Here is a 19,172-nt window from a genome sequence, read left to right on the forward strand (position 1 = left end):
AAAAATATCCCTGAAAAAGGAAACAAAAGACCTAGTCCTCTCCCCACAGCCCATCCCCAGTTTAGGAGGATGTAATGATTCTTAAAAGAAAGGGACTGATCACAAAACAAAGATTATCTAATTAAAATTTTACCTAGGACCACCCCTGCTTCTAATTACCTTTACTCTTCAACTTTTAGTATTTTAGGATGAGGAGAATACTGACCATCCTCCTCTACTCTACCCGTGTAGGATACAAGCATATTTTAAGGTTAATCTTCATGTTTAGAAATAGTGACAAGGAGTGAATTCTTGTCTACACTAGATATAGAAAGTTACCATAATTTCTCCTAATATCCATCCCAAATCTGTTCCTATGTCCCTTCCCAAATGTCTTGATTGTTATGTAATACAATAATATGCTGTCCAATTCATATATTGACTAATAAATTTCATTTTACTATCTTAATTTCCCATAAACTCTTATCATCAATATATGTGTGAAACATTAATTACTAAAGTCAGAGACAGGTATCTTGTCTAGTGTACAACTGAATCCCTAACATACCTGACACCCAGAAGGCAACAGAAATAACATTCTAGCTAGAACTGTGGGATGCTATCTATAGTTCTAAAGAATTCTAAGAATTCTAGAAAGGTTCTTAAATGCTTTCTTAAGATTGATATGTTACTGTATTAAACTTTAGGGAGAAATTTGCTATAGTTAGATTTGTTTCTTTGTTTTGTTTTTTGGTTGTTTTGAGACAGAGTCTTGCTTTGTAGTGCAGGCTGGCCTTGAACTCATGCCAATCCTGCCTCAGCCTCCCAAGTGCTGGGATTTTAGGCATGCAACTCCATGCCTAGTGCTATAGCTTGCTTTAAAGAATACATAAAACCTACTATTTAATTTTATAAATGTAATATTTATCATCACAAATCTGAGAAGAAAGCACCATAATGTCGTTGTTTTGCTTTTTCCTAGACAAATTTTTTAAACCTGGTAAACTGATCCAAGTATAAAGTCTGAGGCCTTAGACTCTTTAAAGAGAAGGCAGTTTTTCTCTACCCTGATAGGAAATACAGTGAATAATACAGTGATTATAAATAAGAAGTATACTACATAGGCATGAGGGAAAGCGGCTCAAACTAAAGAAGCAGGCAGGATGGAGAAACAACGAATTGCCCAACAGTGAGGAATGAGGGAACTGGAAAAAGGGAAGGGTAGGAGAAACGCCTGTGTATCAGCACAGTACAGGGCAGAGCATTACAATGCATTATTATCTAAGACATCTGTAGCCCACAGCCTGCACCTATACGTACTGAGCACCAGCTTTTACTTTCAACTCACTCTGGCAAAATTTATCTATTTGGTTACACTGGTTATGTTAATCCTTCCATTGGCTTCCTCTAGACAGCACTTATCTACTGAGTTCATGAACTAGTCCCTCTCCAGGAGAGCAGAGAATGTCCACAATGCTCCGGTAGGACAGTCCGGGCCCTGGCATCCAGCATCAGACAGAGCTTGTGTTAGGGAGAAAGCTGTGTTCCCCCCTTTACCCTGCGCTGGCCCTGTGCCCTCAGCGTGTGCTTTCATAATAAGCCTTACCTTTTCTTTATTTACTTTTTTAATTGCCCACTTAGTGTCTGTTTCCTTGTCTGTAACTTCAAAGACCATTCCAAAACTCCCTTGTCCCAATATTCTTCCAAAAGTATAGATTTCCTAGAAACAGAGTAAGAGTTCCTTTATCTGTCCCTCTCTGCAATTCATCTGGTACTTAAAATGAACACATGATACTGACAGATACTGGGCAGTGGACCCAAAGGAAGAGATTCTTCTCCAGGGTAAAATCAAATAGAAGACATTGCTATACATTTGCTTCAGTATTAATAAATAGATCTTAATTAACCCCAAATAAATTTTGATTAATTTTTTAACATCCCCCCCTTTGGAGAGAAACCATAAAAGTCTTAATGGTGAAATGAGGAAAAGCTTTAAAGTATAAAAAGAAATCTCTTCCAACCTATAATGTTAATGAAATATCTTTGTGAGCAAAAAGACAAATAGAACATTAATACATACATATATATGTGTGTGTTTGCCTGTGTGTATGTATATAAATAACACATTCACTCAGAAAATTATTCCAGAACTGTGGGTGCTATACTACAGAACCAATACATATAACAATTGAACAACTTGTTTAACAAGTAATGCTTTTTCCTCATTTTTATTATCTCTACTAGATATCTTTTTTATTGTTTTATTCATTTTGTTCACAAAAAGCAGCATGTGATAGAAATTTTAATATAAATCAGCACTGAGAAGAAAATAAACACTACCCATAATTGTACCATCCAAGCCAAGAATCTTGCCGCTTACCTTTTTTTTTTTCTTGCTTATCATTTACCTTTTACTTTAAAAGAATGTGTCAATTTAACCAACAGCAGAATTCTGGTTCACATTGTAAAATTAAAAACAGGTAACCCATTTACACTTCCATTCCTGTGAATAGACTGGGAGGAGTCAATTTCCCCAACCCCAATCAACTCCTGAGTATTGAGCAGAGTGGATGCATTGTGCAGGAGAAGCTGAGCTAGTGCCTCTAGGTGAAGCCTCTGCTGGGTCTGGCAGTGAAGGCCTTTCCTATAGATACTACTCTATCATTGTGTGTAGCCATTTGCACCTTTGCCATGAAACCGAGAAATAAGCCACTCACATTTCCTACTGCTCACACTCCTTTCTTATTTTTCTAAAAGATTCAATGCCTATCATCTCACCTCCTTCCTGTAGGGCTTCCCTGATTAACCCTGCACCACAGTGATTGTTCCTTCATTTTTACTCCTTCAGCATGCACACATTGATCCTCAAACTCTGTTACTGTCTTGCTAATTGTGGCTCATTTTTTTCTTCCAAGATGGTATAGAAGGTCCTTAAGGAACCATTTCCTTTGTATCCCTTAAGAGACCTAGTTCCTCTTTATTCCCTGATACCACACAATAGCATAACAGTAAAGATCAAAAGTCAGGAAACTTAGATGATTATTAACAAAGTATGATAAAACAATTTTGTTTCATTATATTTATATGCAATTCCTATCAATATATTTTGTAACATGAATTAAATCTCAATTAAAATGGTCCTTTATCCTTTTCCCACAGGAAAAGTATCTCTTCATAACAATTTCCCATATTTTCTTGTGCCTTAAAAATGAAACTATTATTAATGTCTAGATATAGAGAACTACAATTTAGATACACTAATAAAATCCTGTACAAATAGGATTTTTAAAATGAAAAGAGGCTAGTTAGTTTTTAATAATTTAACCTTTTCTTCAATTGCTTTGATATCATCACACACTGCTAAATTTCATCACATACTGGTAAATAAAGAGAAAATGATTTCTTATCTCTAATAATTTTAAGGTGTTATTAATAAAGATAGTATATTTTTACTGACATAGAGAATATTCATGATATAGTGTGAAATGTGAAAAGCTTGCATGATTTGATCCCTTATGAACACATGTATGTGGAGGTGCTTTTGATGTCCAAAAAGATGTTCATCTAAATATTAAGAAAAGTTATATACAGGTAAAAGAATTGTGGATGATTGTAACTTCCTTCTTCACATCCTTCTAAATGTTCAAAATATTTAAAATGAGTCCATCCACGCTATGTGGGAAAAGAAGTGTGTACTTCGACTGTGTTGGTTAATGTTATTTCTTTTAAAATGTGTATATATTTAAAGGAAAAATTTTAAGAAAAACAATAAAACTGACAAATGCATGAAAAACAAATGTAATAAATATTAAATTTGCTATACCTGTCTGATGATTTTTATTTCCTTCAATTCTTTACCCACAGTTTCATTATTTTTACAATTAATACATTTTGCTTTTAGAAAAACTCTTACGGGTAGATTTAAAAGTTGGTAAATTTGTGGGCTTTTAAACATACATAGTTTGTATTTAAAGGGAGGAAATGTAAACTCTTTAAGTCAAAATTTCCCAGGATTTTTTCTCAACACTTCAAATAAATTGCCAAATATATCCTAAACTATTTTTAAAGTTTCTTAGCATTATTGCAGTTTTCTTCTTGTAACATTTCCTTTAATCTTATTTTAAAGGAACACATTTTATTTTTTTAAATGTTTCTAATATTTAATTCATATTTTACATAGTCATTGGAATCCTGGAAAGAATAATGCTGATATTGATCTAATCTAGGAAAGATGGAGGGGTCCACAAGAAAAACTATAGCTTCAGGTACAGTCGCCATGGAAGTGAACAGCTGAACTATTTAAAATCACCTGGCCTCTGTATTTTCCCGAAGTCTTCACAAATATTTCACAAATGCCTTTAAAACTAGCCAAGATGACAGGACCAAAATGTCTTCATTTTGTCTAAATAAAATCACCTCTACTTGAACCAAAGTCCATTTGGTCCTCCATAAACAGAATACAGTCTGCATTTTGTTTAGTAAAACCTTTGACATACTTGAAAATGTTAAAATTTTCCCCTTTCTTTATTTCTCTAGAGACTGATTTTTAAAATCATTGTTTCCATTAACAATGGCTTAGGAAAAAAACCTGAAAGTTCCTAATAGCTTCGTCTTGTTTTCCCTATATACCTCAATAGCCGCCGCATTCTCTATCCGTATGTGAGGAACTTTTCCTTCGGTAACGTTGCCTCGACCCCACTGCTGTTGGGATGGTTTTCTCTCTATGACTGAGGTTCCTAATGGCTAGGACAAAAAGAAAATTTGAAAAAATAATTTTAAGACACACTATTCTTGTTGATAAAGAACTCTAGATACATCTGATAAATTTTTAGTATGTGTGATATTTACTGTTAAAAAAGTGTACTGTTGTTTCAGATTCTAAGTCCTACATGATTCATTGGCTTATGAAGCTACATAAGACCTTAAGAATTCACTCAGTCCAATCTTCTCAAACCAGGCAAGGCTGCATGATAACCTGCCCAACAGATATATCAGAATTTACTTGATAATTCTTTAAAATCAACAGAGAAAGCAACTTCATAGTGTCCACAATCAGCATTTTTTCAAAACATAAAATAAATATCTAATTGCTTATATATAAATTGACCAGGCAGACATAAAATATGCTTTAAATGAAAATAATACAGTAACAGCTCAGTCAGAGACACCCACATTATACTGCAATACAAATCACAATAGGTGAGAGTAAAATGTGAAAAAAGTTCAATTTTGATGAATGAGAACTTGATTTTTCTGCTCTCTGTCTTCCAAGTTGTGTCATAACAGCTATAATTTTCCATACTGACTCTTTTTTATAAAGATGAATATAGACAAATTATTTCAACTGGTTATCTAAAGGTTGTTTATAACTAATGTAAAATGACTTGTAAAATATATTTGATAATCTAGCCAGATAACCAGAAAACATACATCTTACTAACCACAACCATAAATCTCATTCTGTATCAGTTGATGAAAATGCTCAAAAATTCAGATTTAATTAAACTCGGAAAAACAATCCTTTTCTGTATAACCCAAGATCTTGAGAAATATTTACTTTGGACAGTGGTTGGAAATATCAAACATCTAACTAACAAGTAACTTTATTCAACCGTTCTATGAGAAAGAAATGTTCTTTTAAGAGTTAAGAAGGCAATGATTAGCTTAAAAGGACTCAGGGAATATGGAGGAGGCAAGGAATGGGATAAGAAAATGGGCTGTCAGATTGTGTCGATGTGCTGAATCTTCAATAGTTACCAAGTCTTTTCCAGAAGTGTCTTTGCTGGTATTTTTTTCTTTTTTTCTATCTGGTGGAAAGAATAATTCTGTACTACCAGTACTTGATGTCTGTGACATTTCCACCACCAAAACTGGAGAAATGCATGCTTCACAATAAAGTCCGTCTTTCGGAGATGTAGATGAACAGCTGGTGCACCTTGTGGAGTTTTTATTCAAATTACTATCAGCCATTTGTTTAACTCTGCAGCAAAAATAACTTGAAAGATGATTCTGCTTTTCAAGGGAGAGAACCAGATCAGAAAAGATATTGTAGGTTGGTGGTAAGAATTGCAGCTTCTAATTGGTGAGGTCCTTAGGTTTATAATGCTCTAGATTTATATTCACACGGGAGGGAGAGCTGCTGAAAGAAAAGAAATCACCACTGAGAAAATTCATATCCTAGATATCAGTGAAAAACTAGTCATTTCAATCAAAAGCATTCCCTATGAACATGAAAAGTTAGTATTAGTAACACAATGTGACCACAAACCTGCTGAAAAGATGTGGTCATTTAAATAGGTCTTATTAAATTGAAGTAGTGGGTTATGAAATCAAATTTAGTGAATACCAATTTTTAATAAAACAAAATAGATAATATCAAAGTATTTGCATAAACTTGGTAAGTGCTAGGAAAATTTTAATTATACAAATATATACTATAAATGTTACTGTGGATTGTGTTAAACAAAAACCTAAAAATACCAGTGTAAAATATACATTACAACTGGGTGTGGTGGCACAAACCCGTAGTCTCCGCACTCTGGAAGCCTAAGGGAAGAGAATTACAAGCTCAAGCCCAGCTTGGGAAACTTAGCAACTCCGTGAGATCGTGTCTCAAAAAAAAAAAAAAAAAAAAAAAAAGACCCTAAAAAAAAAAAAAAAAAATTGTAAAAAAGGGTCAGGGATGTAGCTCAGTGCAAAGGTTTAATCCTTCATATGCCAAAAAAAAAAAAAAAAAAGCCATGCTTTCAAAAAAATTAAAGCCATAATCTATTATCAGAGCACATTCTTCTTACATACTTCACAGAGGAATAATTTGATTTTGTGAAACTACCTAACTCTAAAACATCTAAAGACAATATTAGAAGTAAACTCATTTTTATGCTTACATTGCAAAAATAGTAATAAGGAGGTGCTATTTTATCCTGGGTCTAGAACAAGATGCCCAGAATTCTACCAAATTAGGCTCACCTATATAGAGGCAAGTTGGAAATATATAACCTGAGGAAGGAGGAAAGAATGTACTCTGCAGTACCAAGAAGGAAATACCTTGAGAAACTTGCAGAAGTAATTAGGAGTATATTATTATGGTGTTATCACATACTATTTCAGATACTCTTTAAAAGTATTACTGTAGTCATTGATTCAGATGGTTTGAGATATCTGGACTAACTTCTATTAAGTTGGGATAAACTTGGCCGGAACAAGACATTAAATATCTTTATTTCATTAAAGAAATATATTTCTGGTCTTAGATGTCTAAGACTGGTTTTTTAATCAACAATGTTTTACCAAAACCATATCTGTTTTGATTATCACATTTTGTTGGATCTTCTGATATGTGCTATTGTATTAAAAATCTTTTCTAATATTAAAGCATTATTGCATTTATACTAGGAACTTTATGCATTCATCATGGAGGATTCCATTAGGTAATGAAAATTGGTATGTTTGGATTTTGAGTTATCACAGTTATATTCAAATTAACTTGGTCTATAATTTTCCTGTTCACCCATCTTTTGTTGGGTTTTGATACAGATGCTGGCTAATTTCATAGGATGAGTTGGGTACCCTTCAATTTTGCAATACTTGGTGACAATGTATATAACACATGAATCCACAGTAAAGCCTGCCAGGCCCATAGAATTATTCATCCTTACTAAAAGAATCCTAATTGTTTGGGGTGGCAGTGTGCTTATTAACATTTTATGCTTCTTGGGCTTCCTTACAGATTAGGGATAACCGTATGATTTACAGCCTAGAAACTTAAGTAATGTAGCAAAACCATACTTAAAAGAAAACTTATATTCCTAAACTTTTATTAAACTCACTAAAAAGGGTAAAAATATGCCAAGTGTGCAAATAAAAAAGGAAAAGTTAGTAAAGGAACAAAATTTAATGTCCTACATAAATGAATTCCTCATTACTTCTCATATTTCGTATCTTACCACTTTGCCCCCCCAGAGATACTAGTCTCCTTGCTGTTTCTTGACTCTGCTAAGCAAATATGTTTTCAAAACTTTTACCCTCTGTCACAATCCCTGACTTGAAATTATACTGTAAAACTACTATGATAAAAATAGTGTCATATTGGAAAAAAAAAAAAAAAACAGACCTGAAGATCAATGGAACAGATTAGAAGATGCAGAAACAACTCCAGACATATTCAACCACCTTATTTTTGACAATGGTGCCAAACACATTCACTGGAAGAAAGACGACCTGTTTAATAATCGGTTTTGGAAAAGCTGCCTCCGTATATGCCAAAGATTAAAATTGGACCCATATCTTTCACCATGCACCAAACTAAATTCAAAATGGATCAAAGATCTAAATATGAAATAGAAACATTAAATCTGCTAGATGATAGAATAGATAAAACTCTTGAAGATATTGGTGTAGGCAAAGACTTTCATGAATAAAACCCCAGTCACACAGGAATTATCACAAAGAGCCAACAATTGGAATCTCATCTTATTAACAAGCTTTTGAACAGCAAGAGAAACCACTAACAGAGTGAAGAGAAAATCCACAATGTGGGGAAAAATGTTTGACACCTGTTCCTTAAACAAAGGATTACTATGGAGACCATATAAAGAACTCAAAAAAAAAAAATCAGACCTCCAAACTTTAAAGACCCAATCCAAAAGTGGGCATCTGAGATGAATACACACTTCTCAGGTGAAGAAATATGAACAGCAAATAAATATATGAAAAAATGCTCAACATCACTGGTCATTCTAGAGATGCACCTTAAAACAGCACCGAAGTTCCATTCCACTCCAGAAAAAAATGTGTATTATCAAGAAATCAACCATTAACAAATGTTGGTGGGGCTGTGGGGAAAAAGGAACTCTTCTCCACTGTTGGTGGGAGTGTAGACTGGTGCAACCACTGTGGAAATCAGTGGGGAAGATTCCTCAAAAAATTACGATTGGAGCTCCCATTTGACCCAGCTATTTTCCTACTGTGTATCTCCCTAGAAGAATTAAAACCATCACACCACCGTGCTGTATGTGCGCCCATGCTTAGAGCAGCACAATTTCTAATAGCTAGTTCTTGGAAACAGCCCAAATGTCCATATACTGGTGAATGCATTTAAAAAGATGTGGTTTTTCTATACAATGGAGTACTATTTGGCCATAAAGAAGGATAAGCTGGACAATTTTATTGGTAAATGGATACAACTCAAGACCATACTCATAAGTGAATTAAACCAGACTTACACGTGTAAACATTGTATTGTCTCCCTAGTGTGAGAAGCTGAAAGAGTAAATAAGATCCAAAACGTACAATAGATATTATAACATGGGAAGAAACTTCAAAAGGAAAGAGAAACTGTGATGAGGGAATGGGGAAAAGAAAGGAAAAGAAACAATATATATATATATATGATAGTTAAGATAGTTATACTATTAATTTCTCTTAGTCCACTGAAAGAAAGTTTTGTGCTAATATTCTTTGGACAATTAAATTCCTATATCTTGTAGTCTGAGTAACTAACTTAAAGATAACAATATGAAAGTATTAACCATTGTTACCCTCCTATTATCATGTCCTGAAATTTTTATTATTTTTCTCTTTATAAAAGAAGACTTCTGTATTCTGCATTGCTTCTGTTGTTTTGGTGTTGTTTTGTTTATGTCTGTTTGTTAATGTGTGTTCATTCTTGTATCTTTAAAATTAAACAAAAGACTTTTGCCCTCTGCTGCTTCTGCCTATGTTGCTCTTCTCTCAAATATTATCTGCTCCCTCTCTTTGCTGTGGTCTCATCTCACTCGAGATGCCTTTTCCATACGCTTGATCCAACTCTCTCACCTTACTTTCTCTTTATAGCACTCATCATTTCACTCAGCAAGTTTTATAGCGGAGCTCTTTTCCACTTTTAGTGAACAGCTGATTCCCATACAAACTTTCAGAGCAAGGCAAAGCTCTCTAGCTCAGTTTATTCAGTTAGAATAACGGAAAGCTAACATGGCGGGGGTCCCTCAAAGGAAGGGGAGTTATATTGGCTAATCTACTTTGTGAATAAATGTAAAAATACCAAAGGTCAAACTTGTATTTATCCCAGGTGATGTGTACTGGGTATCCCAAGGTTATTTAGACAGAAGTAATAGACAAGTCAGCCCAGTACATATGATCTTTCATTAAAGTAGTAGGGGAAACTTTTATGTTGTTAAAATTCATAATGGAAAACATAAAAAAGGGTGCATAAAAAGTACCTTCCAGACAGGCAGAGGGAGAAAAAAATGCACCTGATGTCACTGAACATACACATGTATGCACACACATGCATATACCCACCTCTTTACACATGCTTTCCCTTGTTTTTTAAGTAAATGTAGCAGGACAAAAACAACTCAGAACGTATCCATATACACTTTGAAAGATGATTTAACTCCAAGCCTAGAAGAAAATGCTTTGCATTTCAAGTTAAATATAAAGCCTGTAACCATCACTGACTCAGACCTGCAAATAATAGCCTGGAACAGAACTGCAAATAATAGCCTTTACGTTTAGGAAAAATATTACTTTCTCTCCGTACGTTTAGAAATGTTTCACATCAGACATATAAGGCATCATCAATGTGTATGCATTAAGAATACTGCCTTTATGGCACTTTTTATAAGAAAGTGTAAGAACTGATAATAAGGTAAGAGTTTATTACTTAAAAAGTACTAAGTACTGAAGTACTGAGTTCCTTCTTTGCAAACAATACTCCTAAAAGTATACTTACCACATCCTTCCAGTTTTACATAAATATATATATACAAATTTCCACAGATTTTATTAGATTTCTCCATTTATCTGCTATCAAGTTGCAATATACACACATGTGTATGTATAATATTAACCACTTACCAGATATGTGATTTATAATTTTTTTTTAATTTTTTTTTATTTTAAGGATAAAAGGAGGGAAACATTAACAGACATACAACATTTTACAACATGTGATTTATAATTATTTTTTCCAGTCCATAGGTTGCCTTTTCATTCTTTTATTTCCTTTGTTATGCAAAAAGTTTTTAGTTTGATGTAGTCCCATTTGTTTATCTTTGTGTCCTGAGCTTCTGGTGTGGTATCCAAAAAATAAAATAAAATCATTGCCAAGAACATTTTCTTCTCTGTTTTCTTTGGCAAGTTTTATGGTTTGGGACCTTGTATTTAGATCTTTTACACATTTGAGTTGATTTCTGTGTATAGTGTATGATTTGGCCCAATTTCATTGTTCTGCACATGGAAATTTAGTTTTTTCAGGACCATGTATTAAGGAGACTACCCATTCCTCATTGTGTCTTTTTTGGTGCTCTTGTCAAAAATTAGTTCATTATACTTGTTTAGATTTATTTCTAGGATCTATTCTGTTCCATGGGTCTATGTGCCTGTTTTCATGTCTGTGTGACACTGTTTTAATTATTAGAGTTTTGTAATATAATTTTAAATCAGGAATTGTGATAACTCCAACTTTGCTTTTCTTTCTTGTATTACTTTGATTACTTCAGCCTTTTTTTCTTAGTAATTCCATGCAAATTTTTTTTTTTTTTTGGTTTTGGTTTTTCTCCGGTACCAGGAACCGAACTCACGACCTTGCGCTTGCCAGGCAGGTGCTTTTGCCGCTGAGCTAAATCCCCAGCCCCCTCCATGCAAATTTTAGAACTCTGTTCCTATGAACAATTCCATTAGAATTTTGAAGCAATAGTGTTAAATCTGTATACTGCTTTGGGAAACATAGGAGTTTTTAACAATATGAATTCTGCCCTTCCAAAAGCATGGGATATTTCATTTCCAGTGTTTGTGACCTCTTTAATTTCTTTCATCAATGTTTTTTTAGTTTTCAGTGTACAAATCTTTTGTCTAAATTTATTAATAGGTTTTTTCTTTTTAATACTATCATAAATGGAGCTGTTGTCTGCATTTCTTTTCCAGATATATCATTAGTCATGTATAGAAATCTTACTGATTTTTTGAGTTGAATTTTTATCCTAAAACTTTCCCAAATTCATTTGTTAATCCTAATCATTTTGTGTAGACTCCTTAGGGTTTTCCACATATAGGGTCTTGTTAGCTGTAGTGGAATAAAATTACTTCTTCCTTTCAATTTGGATGGCTTTTATTTCTTTTTCTGAAAAGATTCTCTTGATAGTATGTTCCATCTATGTTGAATAGAAATGGTCAGAGTGCTGTTTGCCAGATCTTAGCAAAAAGGATTTCAGTTGTCTGTCATTGATTATGGTGTAAACTATGGATTCCTTGCTCCTTTCTTATGTTAAAAAAAAAACTGTCCTCTTCTTACCTAAGGCACTAAGAATTTTATTAAGAAAGAATGCCTAACTTTTGTCATATAGTTTTTCTTCATCAGCTGAGATGATCATGTGGTTCTTATCTTTCATTCCATCAATGTATCATATCACACTGATGGGTTTGCAAATGTTAAGCCAGCCTTGTGTGCCAAAGTAAATCCCACTTGGTCACAATGTATAATCTTTTGATGTATTACTGAACTCAGTGTGCCAATATTTTATGGAATATTTTTGTATTGATATTCATCAGAGGTACTGACTGTAGTTTACTTTTCCTTTGGTATCTTTGTCTAGCTTAGATATCAAAGTGATTTTGGCCTTGTAAAATGGACTTGCAGGTATTTTCCCTTGTTCCAGTTTTTGGAAGAGTTTAAGAAGTGTTCTTAATATTATTCTCTGAGTGTTTGGTAGAATTCATCTGTGAAACCATATGGTCCTGGGATTTTCTTTGTTGGAAGATTTTTAATTACTTCCTCAATTCTGTATTATAACCTAATTTTAAAAGTGAGCAAAATCTACTGAAAAATTTTCCAAATAAGACATAAGATACCTAATAGGCATGTGAAAAGGGTACTTCACAACATTAATTATAAGGAGAATGCAAATGAAATCCATAACAAGATATCACCCTATTACCCATAAGAATAAGTGGTCTTGTTGTTTGCTTGCTTTAGTTTGTTTTTAGTGCTAGGGATGAACCCAAGGCTTTCACACTGAGCTATATCCTCATCCCCAGCCTTTCTTTTTTTTTTTTTTTTGAGACAGTTGCTTAGTTGCTCAGGCTGGGCTCAAACTTGCAATTCTCCCACCTTAGCCTCTCAGAATAAGGGATTATGGGTGTGTGCTACTATGCATAGCTAAGGACAACTATCTTAAAAATAGATAACAAATGTTGATGAAGATGTGAAGAAAAGGAAGCCCAAATATGCTGTTAGTGGGAATGTAGACTTGTACAGCCATTATGAAAGACAGTGAGAAGTTCCTAAAGAAATTTAAGGGCCTGGGGATTTAGCACAGTGGCACAGTGGCTGCCTGGCAAGCACAAGGTTGTGAGTTCGATTCCCAGTACCAGAGAGAAACCAAAAAAAGAAAAAGAAATTTAAAATAAATCTACTAATATGACCCAGAAATACCTCCTTGATGTATACACAAAAAAAGAGATGAAGCCAGGAGTATCACAAATTCAAGCCTAGCCTGGGCAATTTAACAAGACCCTGCCTGAAAAAAATAAAATGGGCTGGGATATAGTTCAGTGAAAAGGCCTTGGGATCCAAGGAGAGAGAGAAAGGAAGAGAGGAGGAGGGCAAGGGGAAAGGAAAGGAGAGGAGAGGAGAGAAGGTAGAAGAGGGAGAGAGGAAATCACCACCTCCTAAAGATATCTTCACTCCCATGTTCACTGCAGCATTATTTATAATAGTCAAGACATAAAACAACCTAAATGCCCACTGAGAGAAGCATGGATAAAGAAAATATGATACATGAGTATAATTCAGTCTCTAAAAAGGAGATACTGACATTTGTCACAACATATATGGATCTAGGGAGCATTAAGCTAAGTGAAATATCCAAACACAGAAAGAAAACTAGTGCATAATTTCATTTACATATGAGGGTTTTTTTTTTGAAAGAAAAGCTCAGCTATACAAGACAGACAGTAAAATACTGGTTATCATAATGGTGAGGGAGAGGAAATGGAAAAATGTAAGTGAAAGGCTACAAAACAACAGACACGGAGAATGAACAAACCTAGAGATCTGCTGTACAACACGAAAGCTAAAGTTAATAAAATGGTACTGTATTACGGATTTTTATTAAACAGGTAGCTTTTAGTTACTCTTGTCACAAAAATGTAGCTATGTCAGATAATAAATATGTTAATCTGCTTCACTGTAGTAACTACTACCTATAAGAATCCTACGACATTATGTTGCAAACTTCAAACATATACAATAACATTTATTAAATAATTGAATAAATTTTCCACTTAAGATTACTTTTGGGGGATCTAAAAGCTGTTCTCTTTTCCTTAGCTTTGTTCAAAAGTATTTTTTTATTTTTTCATCAGTTCTCAATAAATCATCATCATAACATCACTGACACTAACATAAACTTCTAAGCACTTCCTTGCTCCCATTTTCTGATTTATCCATTGCCTTAGAGGTATTTTTGGTAGCTATGTTCAGAAAGCATAGGAGTTCCTATTACTCACTGAGGAGTTTCATTTCTGTTCTCCAGCCTGCCAACCACCACATTTGCCAGAGTAATGTTCTACTTTCTTACCACAGCAATTCTAAAACAATAGATTGAATAGCTACATGCAAAATTTCTTGACAAGAATTAGATTTCAAATTTAACTTCTTTTTGGCTGGCTGAATTCTAATTATTTTAGCTTAAGCAAAAACCAAGATAGAACAAATGTTTACTCACATTTATTCCTTTCTCATTTATGAATTGATTTAAAAGATTTATTGCTAAAATAAATCTACTGTCTAACAGGCCAAAGGATGCCATTCATATTTCAGAGGCATAAAATTAATCAAGTATTGCAAACCTATCTTTATGTAAACACAAAGATTAATAGCTCTTCTTGTATAAAATCATGGAATTATGTTTAAACAGGGCTTTAGATATAAAAAGATGTATTAGAAAATAAAAAAGGTTCTGATATAATATTGTTTCTTTGTGTCCCCAAAGAATGGACATACATAGATATTAGACATAATGCAAGCAAATACAATAAGTTCAAATCACATCAGTATTTAACTAATGCATGAGCTTTCTTTCCTTTGGCTAAAGATTTTCATTTTATTTTCAGAACTAAGGCAAGTCAATGGAACAGTTCTGATACTGAAAATCTCTGAGCTTTTATTTAATCATAAAAAGGTCTCTTACATATTGGTCCTAGAAAATACACTTATAGCAATTTCCTCAAGAAAATGAACACAAGAATGGTTTTATGAGATATAACTAGCTACAGTTTTCTTCCCCAAAAGCAATTTTTTAGTTTTCTTTGCTAAGACTGTGTCTACAAGGAACCTAAACAGTCAGTCAATTCAATCAAAAATGTGTTCTATTCAAGTGAAGAAAAAAAAAAATTTTACGGATTGTCTGACTTTATGCAGACCACACTGAATGACTGAATATTCACTCTTTAACTGTGTGCACTCGTAACTGTTTACAGAGCTTAAAGAAGAACCAAATGAGCTTTCTAGATAATATTCTTATACTTTAAAGACCAATATTTATTTATAATTTCCATTAAGTACCTTATTAGGGAAATGAGTTTGGATTATCTTATTAAATGATTTACAGTATATTTAAAATTTATATTATTTCAGAAGTTTTTAAAAATGTTTAATGGTTATGTGCTATTAGTTTTTCTTCCTATTTTAATTTGCATAACATTTTCATTGATTAAGCTGCAATATGAAGGGCCAATCTTAAGAGTGTTGCTATACTAATAGTTTAAGGTAAGAACAAAAGTGTTATAAAGAAAGTTTAGTTCAAAGAGGCTTGATAAAACCAAAAACCTCCCTGCTTCTTTAATATTGTTATCCAGTGTCTTTTCTCTGTATATAATCTAAAGCCAGAAAACTTTATACCATTATACTTCACTGACACATAGAAGGTCAGGTGGCAAGGAAGCCATAGAGGAGATTTAGCATTGACTAGAACATTTTGAGATTTCTTCTAGCCCTGAAAGCCTATGAAAATAAATCACTCCATCTAACAGTTATCTGACATGTAGCAGATGTTTCAAGGAATTGAAGTAGAAGTTGATATCACTTCTATTGCAGAGTTTTCAATATTATACTGGGGATCCTGTTTTCCTAACACAGATGAGGTCAAACAAGTTACAGGCCCAAATTTACATCAACTAACAGAGTTTCACTTGTAAGAAAGCCCCCATCAAAATTTACCAGGAAGTCAGTGGTAGTGAGAAGTGGCTGGAGGAAGATGAGGTGAAGGCTGGATGTACCAAAGAGAAGTGGCCCTGGCCATAAAAGAAAGGGTTAAAGGAGAGATCTTGTAAGAAAAAGGAAATAAAACCTACTTTCCCTTTTGAATTCAGAGGATAATGGAGTTGAAAGAGAATGTGAAAATATATTAATATAAAAGTGTATGTTCAGAGTGCCTGTGCTAAATGTCAGATTTTTCAAGAGTACTAAAAAAGTCTTTCCAAAATTAGAAATTTTCCATGAAATTAGTTAGGAAATTTGTGATATGGTATGTATTAGTCAGCTTTCCCATTGCACAGCACAGTACTGAACATCTACAATTTAGAGAAAGAAAGGTTTAATTTGGCTTCCAATTTCAGGAGAATTAGTCCATAACTTGCTGGCTTGCAGGCAGAAATATCAAGGTAGATGGACGTGGCAGAACAAAGTTGCTTAGCTGATGGCTTTCAGGAACCAGAACAAGAAAACAGCACCAGAGAGGAAAGAGCCAAGGACCACAGACAAGATCACACCTCCATAACCCACCTGACACACCAGAAGTATAAATTATGAATCCCCTGGGCATTTCTTACCTCAGTCAAGTTGGCATGTCATGATTAATGATCACATAAGGCTCCAACTCAGATGTTTCATACCATATGAGAAAATTCCTTCTTACCCTCAAGATCATGTGCAAAGACTAAAGCACAATATAGAGGAATCCAGTTAACTTCCCCTTGTGGTCAGACCTCTGCAATTTGGGCAACACCAAACAGTCTACAACAGTACACCAATAGATTCCATAATATCTGTTTTCAAGTTTCAGAGAAATACTAGCTTAATAAAACAGAAAACAACAACAAAAAGTATTTCTCTTACTCTGAGCCCCTTCAAGGTAGGAACCATGTCCTATTCAGTTTTCCGTATGTCCAGGAAAAGGACCCCATTACATAAGGATCATTGACTAAAAGTGATTCACCAATTGATAGAACTAGTACTTTGGAATTTAAAAAATAATGAACCACACAGGTGCCCAGTGTAAGATAGCCAATGGCCTGACATGCAAACAAAGTCAGAATGTATCTGTGAATCTTATGGACAAAACAACTGCACCAAAATCCAACCCCCACTCTATTTTGTACCAAAACATCAAAATCCCTACACCAAGGTGGACTACAATCAGGCTAAATTTCTACCTAATCCTTGAAGTTTCCTTTTCGACTAGATGTTATAACTACACTATGATCAATCTTTATCTTCTAGTCAAGATTTTTCCTTTTCAGGAGTCTAGAGAGATATAAACACAAGTATTTACTTCAGTGATGGCCCATACTGTCAAATCCCAAAGGTTTCTGCTAGCCTTACCCAGGCCCCCACAGCTACAGACATTGGACATAATCCTTACTACTCAGCAAAACATCACTATTTTTGCAGAGTGTAACTAGCAATAACTGCTTTATATTTCCTTCATGATAAAACACGTAACTTATAGCCAAAACCAAAAATAATCATGGGAAGTTGGGTTTGGTGACATATGCTTGTAATACCAGCTCTGAGGAGGCTGAGGCAGAAGAATTGCCATGAGTTTGAACTCAGAGTAGACTACATACTGAGTTCGTAGTCAGCCAGAAGTACATAGTAAAACATACCTGAGTTCAAGGTCAGCCTGAAGTACATAGTAAAACCTGTCTCAAAAAAAATATCATGTGAGAAATGGGCTCCCCAGCCACATCATGTCAAGTAAGGATGGCTCTTTCCTAAAGGAGCATATTTCTTTAGGATATTTATTTACCCTAGTAATGAGTCACTTATCCAGAACACTCAAATCCAAGACTTGAAGAAAAATAAACTCATTCCATGGGAAATCAACATGGCATGGCTGTTAATGTTTGCAAAACAGAAGGAAAAAATCTGGCTCTAGCACCAGAATTACCAAAAAAACCATAAAAGATACTTCCTGACAAGGGTTCTGTAAGTTGGTCACGAAGACTATCCAAAGAGCAATTGAGAATGAAGTAAAAGTGTACCAGAGGTCCAACCAGGAGAATAGGCCAACAAAGAGTCTAACCTTCTGACAGCAGGTGTCTAGCAAATATTTTAATACCCATTATTTCCAAGGGTTATACTGGTTACTAGAGACAAAAGAGATTATTGAGATATGAGCCTTAGTAATAATGACTATGAGGACAATAAGTATGTAAAAAGGACAGAAATAACACAAAAAAGGAAGTGACCAGGGAAGGCACATATCTAGTGTTTTAATAATTTTTAGAATTAAAGGGACAAGAATTTTAATTCCACCTCTATCATTTACTAGCTCTGTTCTCTCATAGAAAGTAAAGATAATACAGTGATAGTAATTGTTCTCTGCAACTGTTGTAAGGACTACCTAGATGACACTTGTAAAATGTCTACTGTTTTGCCTGGCACATATTATTGTTTTAAAAATCAACATTACTCACTTGCTCAGGGAAAGGCACAGAAGATTCCATAGGGCAAGTGATAGTCAAACTAAGAATATATACAAGATAGCTAAGATAATTATACTACCAATTTCTATTAGTTTGTTGAAAGGAACAGTTAATGCTTAATTTTTTTGACCAATTTTGCATGCTTATATCTGGCAATCTGAACAACTACTTTGAAGACAATAATATGCAATATAACAACCACTGTTGACTTCATAAAAAAAAAAATGGCGGAGTACACAAGGTACAAATCATGGGAAGGCCCAGCAGAAATGCTAGCACCAACTAGGGGTAGTGCCTGGGGCTCCAGAAGGAAGAAAGAAGGCAGTTCTCAGAAAAACAAAAAGAGACAAAAAGTGAGGTCTTAGTTAAAATGAAAAGACAGAAGAAGCTCTTCTAGAAAAATTATATTTCAACAAGAGTATCTTTGCTATAACTAAGATAATTGTACTACTAATTTCTACTAGTTCATTGAAAGGAACAGT

General features: G+C 34.1%; 1 protein-coding gene across 1 annotated transcript in view; it reads right to left on the bottom strand.

Annotated features, from left to right (window-relative positions):
• Nucleotides 1-1,019: 1,019 nt before the first annotated feature.
• LOC102018714 (serine/threonine-protein kinase 33-like) overlaps nt 1,020-19,172 on the bottom strand; it is a 47,402-nt gene continuing 29,249 nt past the window's right edge. The window contains exons 2-5 of the mRNA XM_013511741.1: nt 5,737-6,115; nt 4,609-4,722; nt 1,586-1,699; nt 1,020-1,046 (exon numbers count right to left, since the gene is read on the bottom strand). Coding sequence (XP_013367195.1) covers nt 1,020-1,046; nt 1,586-1,699; nt 4,609-4,722; nt 5,737-5,949 — 468 coding nt within the window. The 5' untranslated portion in view covers nt 5,950-6,115. The remainder of the gene's footprint in view (nt 1,047-1,585; nt 1,700-4,608; nt 4,723-5,736; nt 6,116-19,172) is intronic.

This window comes from Chinchilla lanigera, unplaced genomic scaffold, assembly GCF_000276665.1.
Source record: "Chinchilla lanigera isolate Chin_1 unplaced genomic scaffold, ChiLan1.0 scaffold00013, whole genome shotgun sequence".
NCBI lineage: Eukaryota > Metazoa > Chordata > Mammalia > Rodentia > Chinchillidae > Chinchilla > Chinchilla lanigera.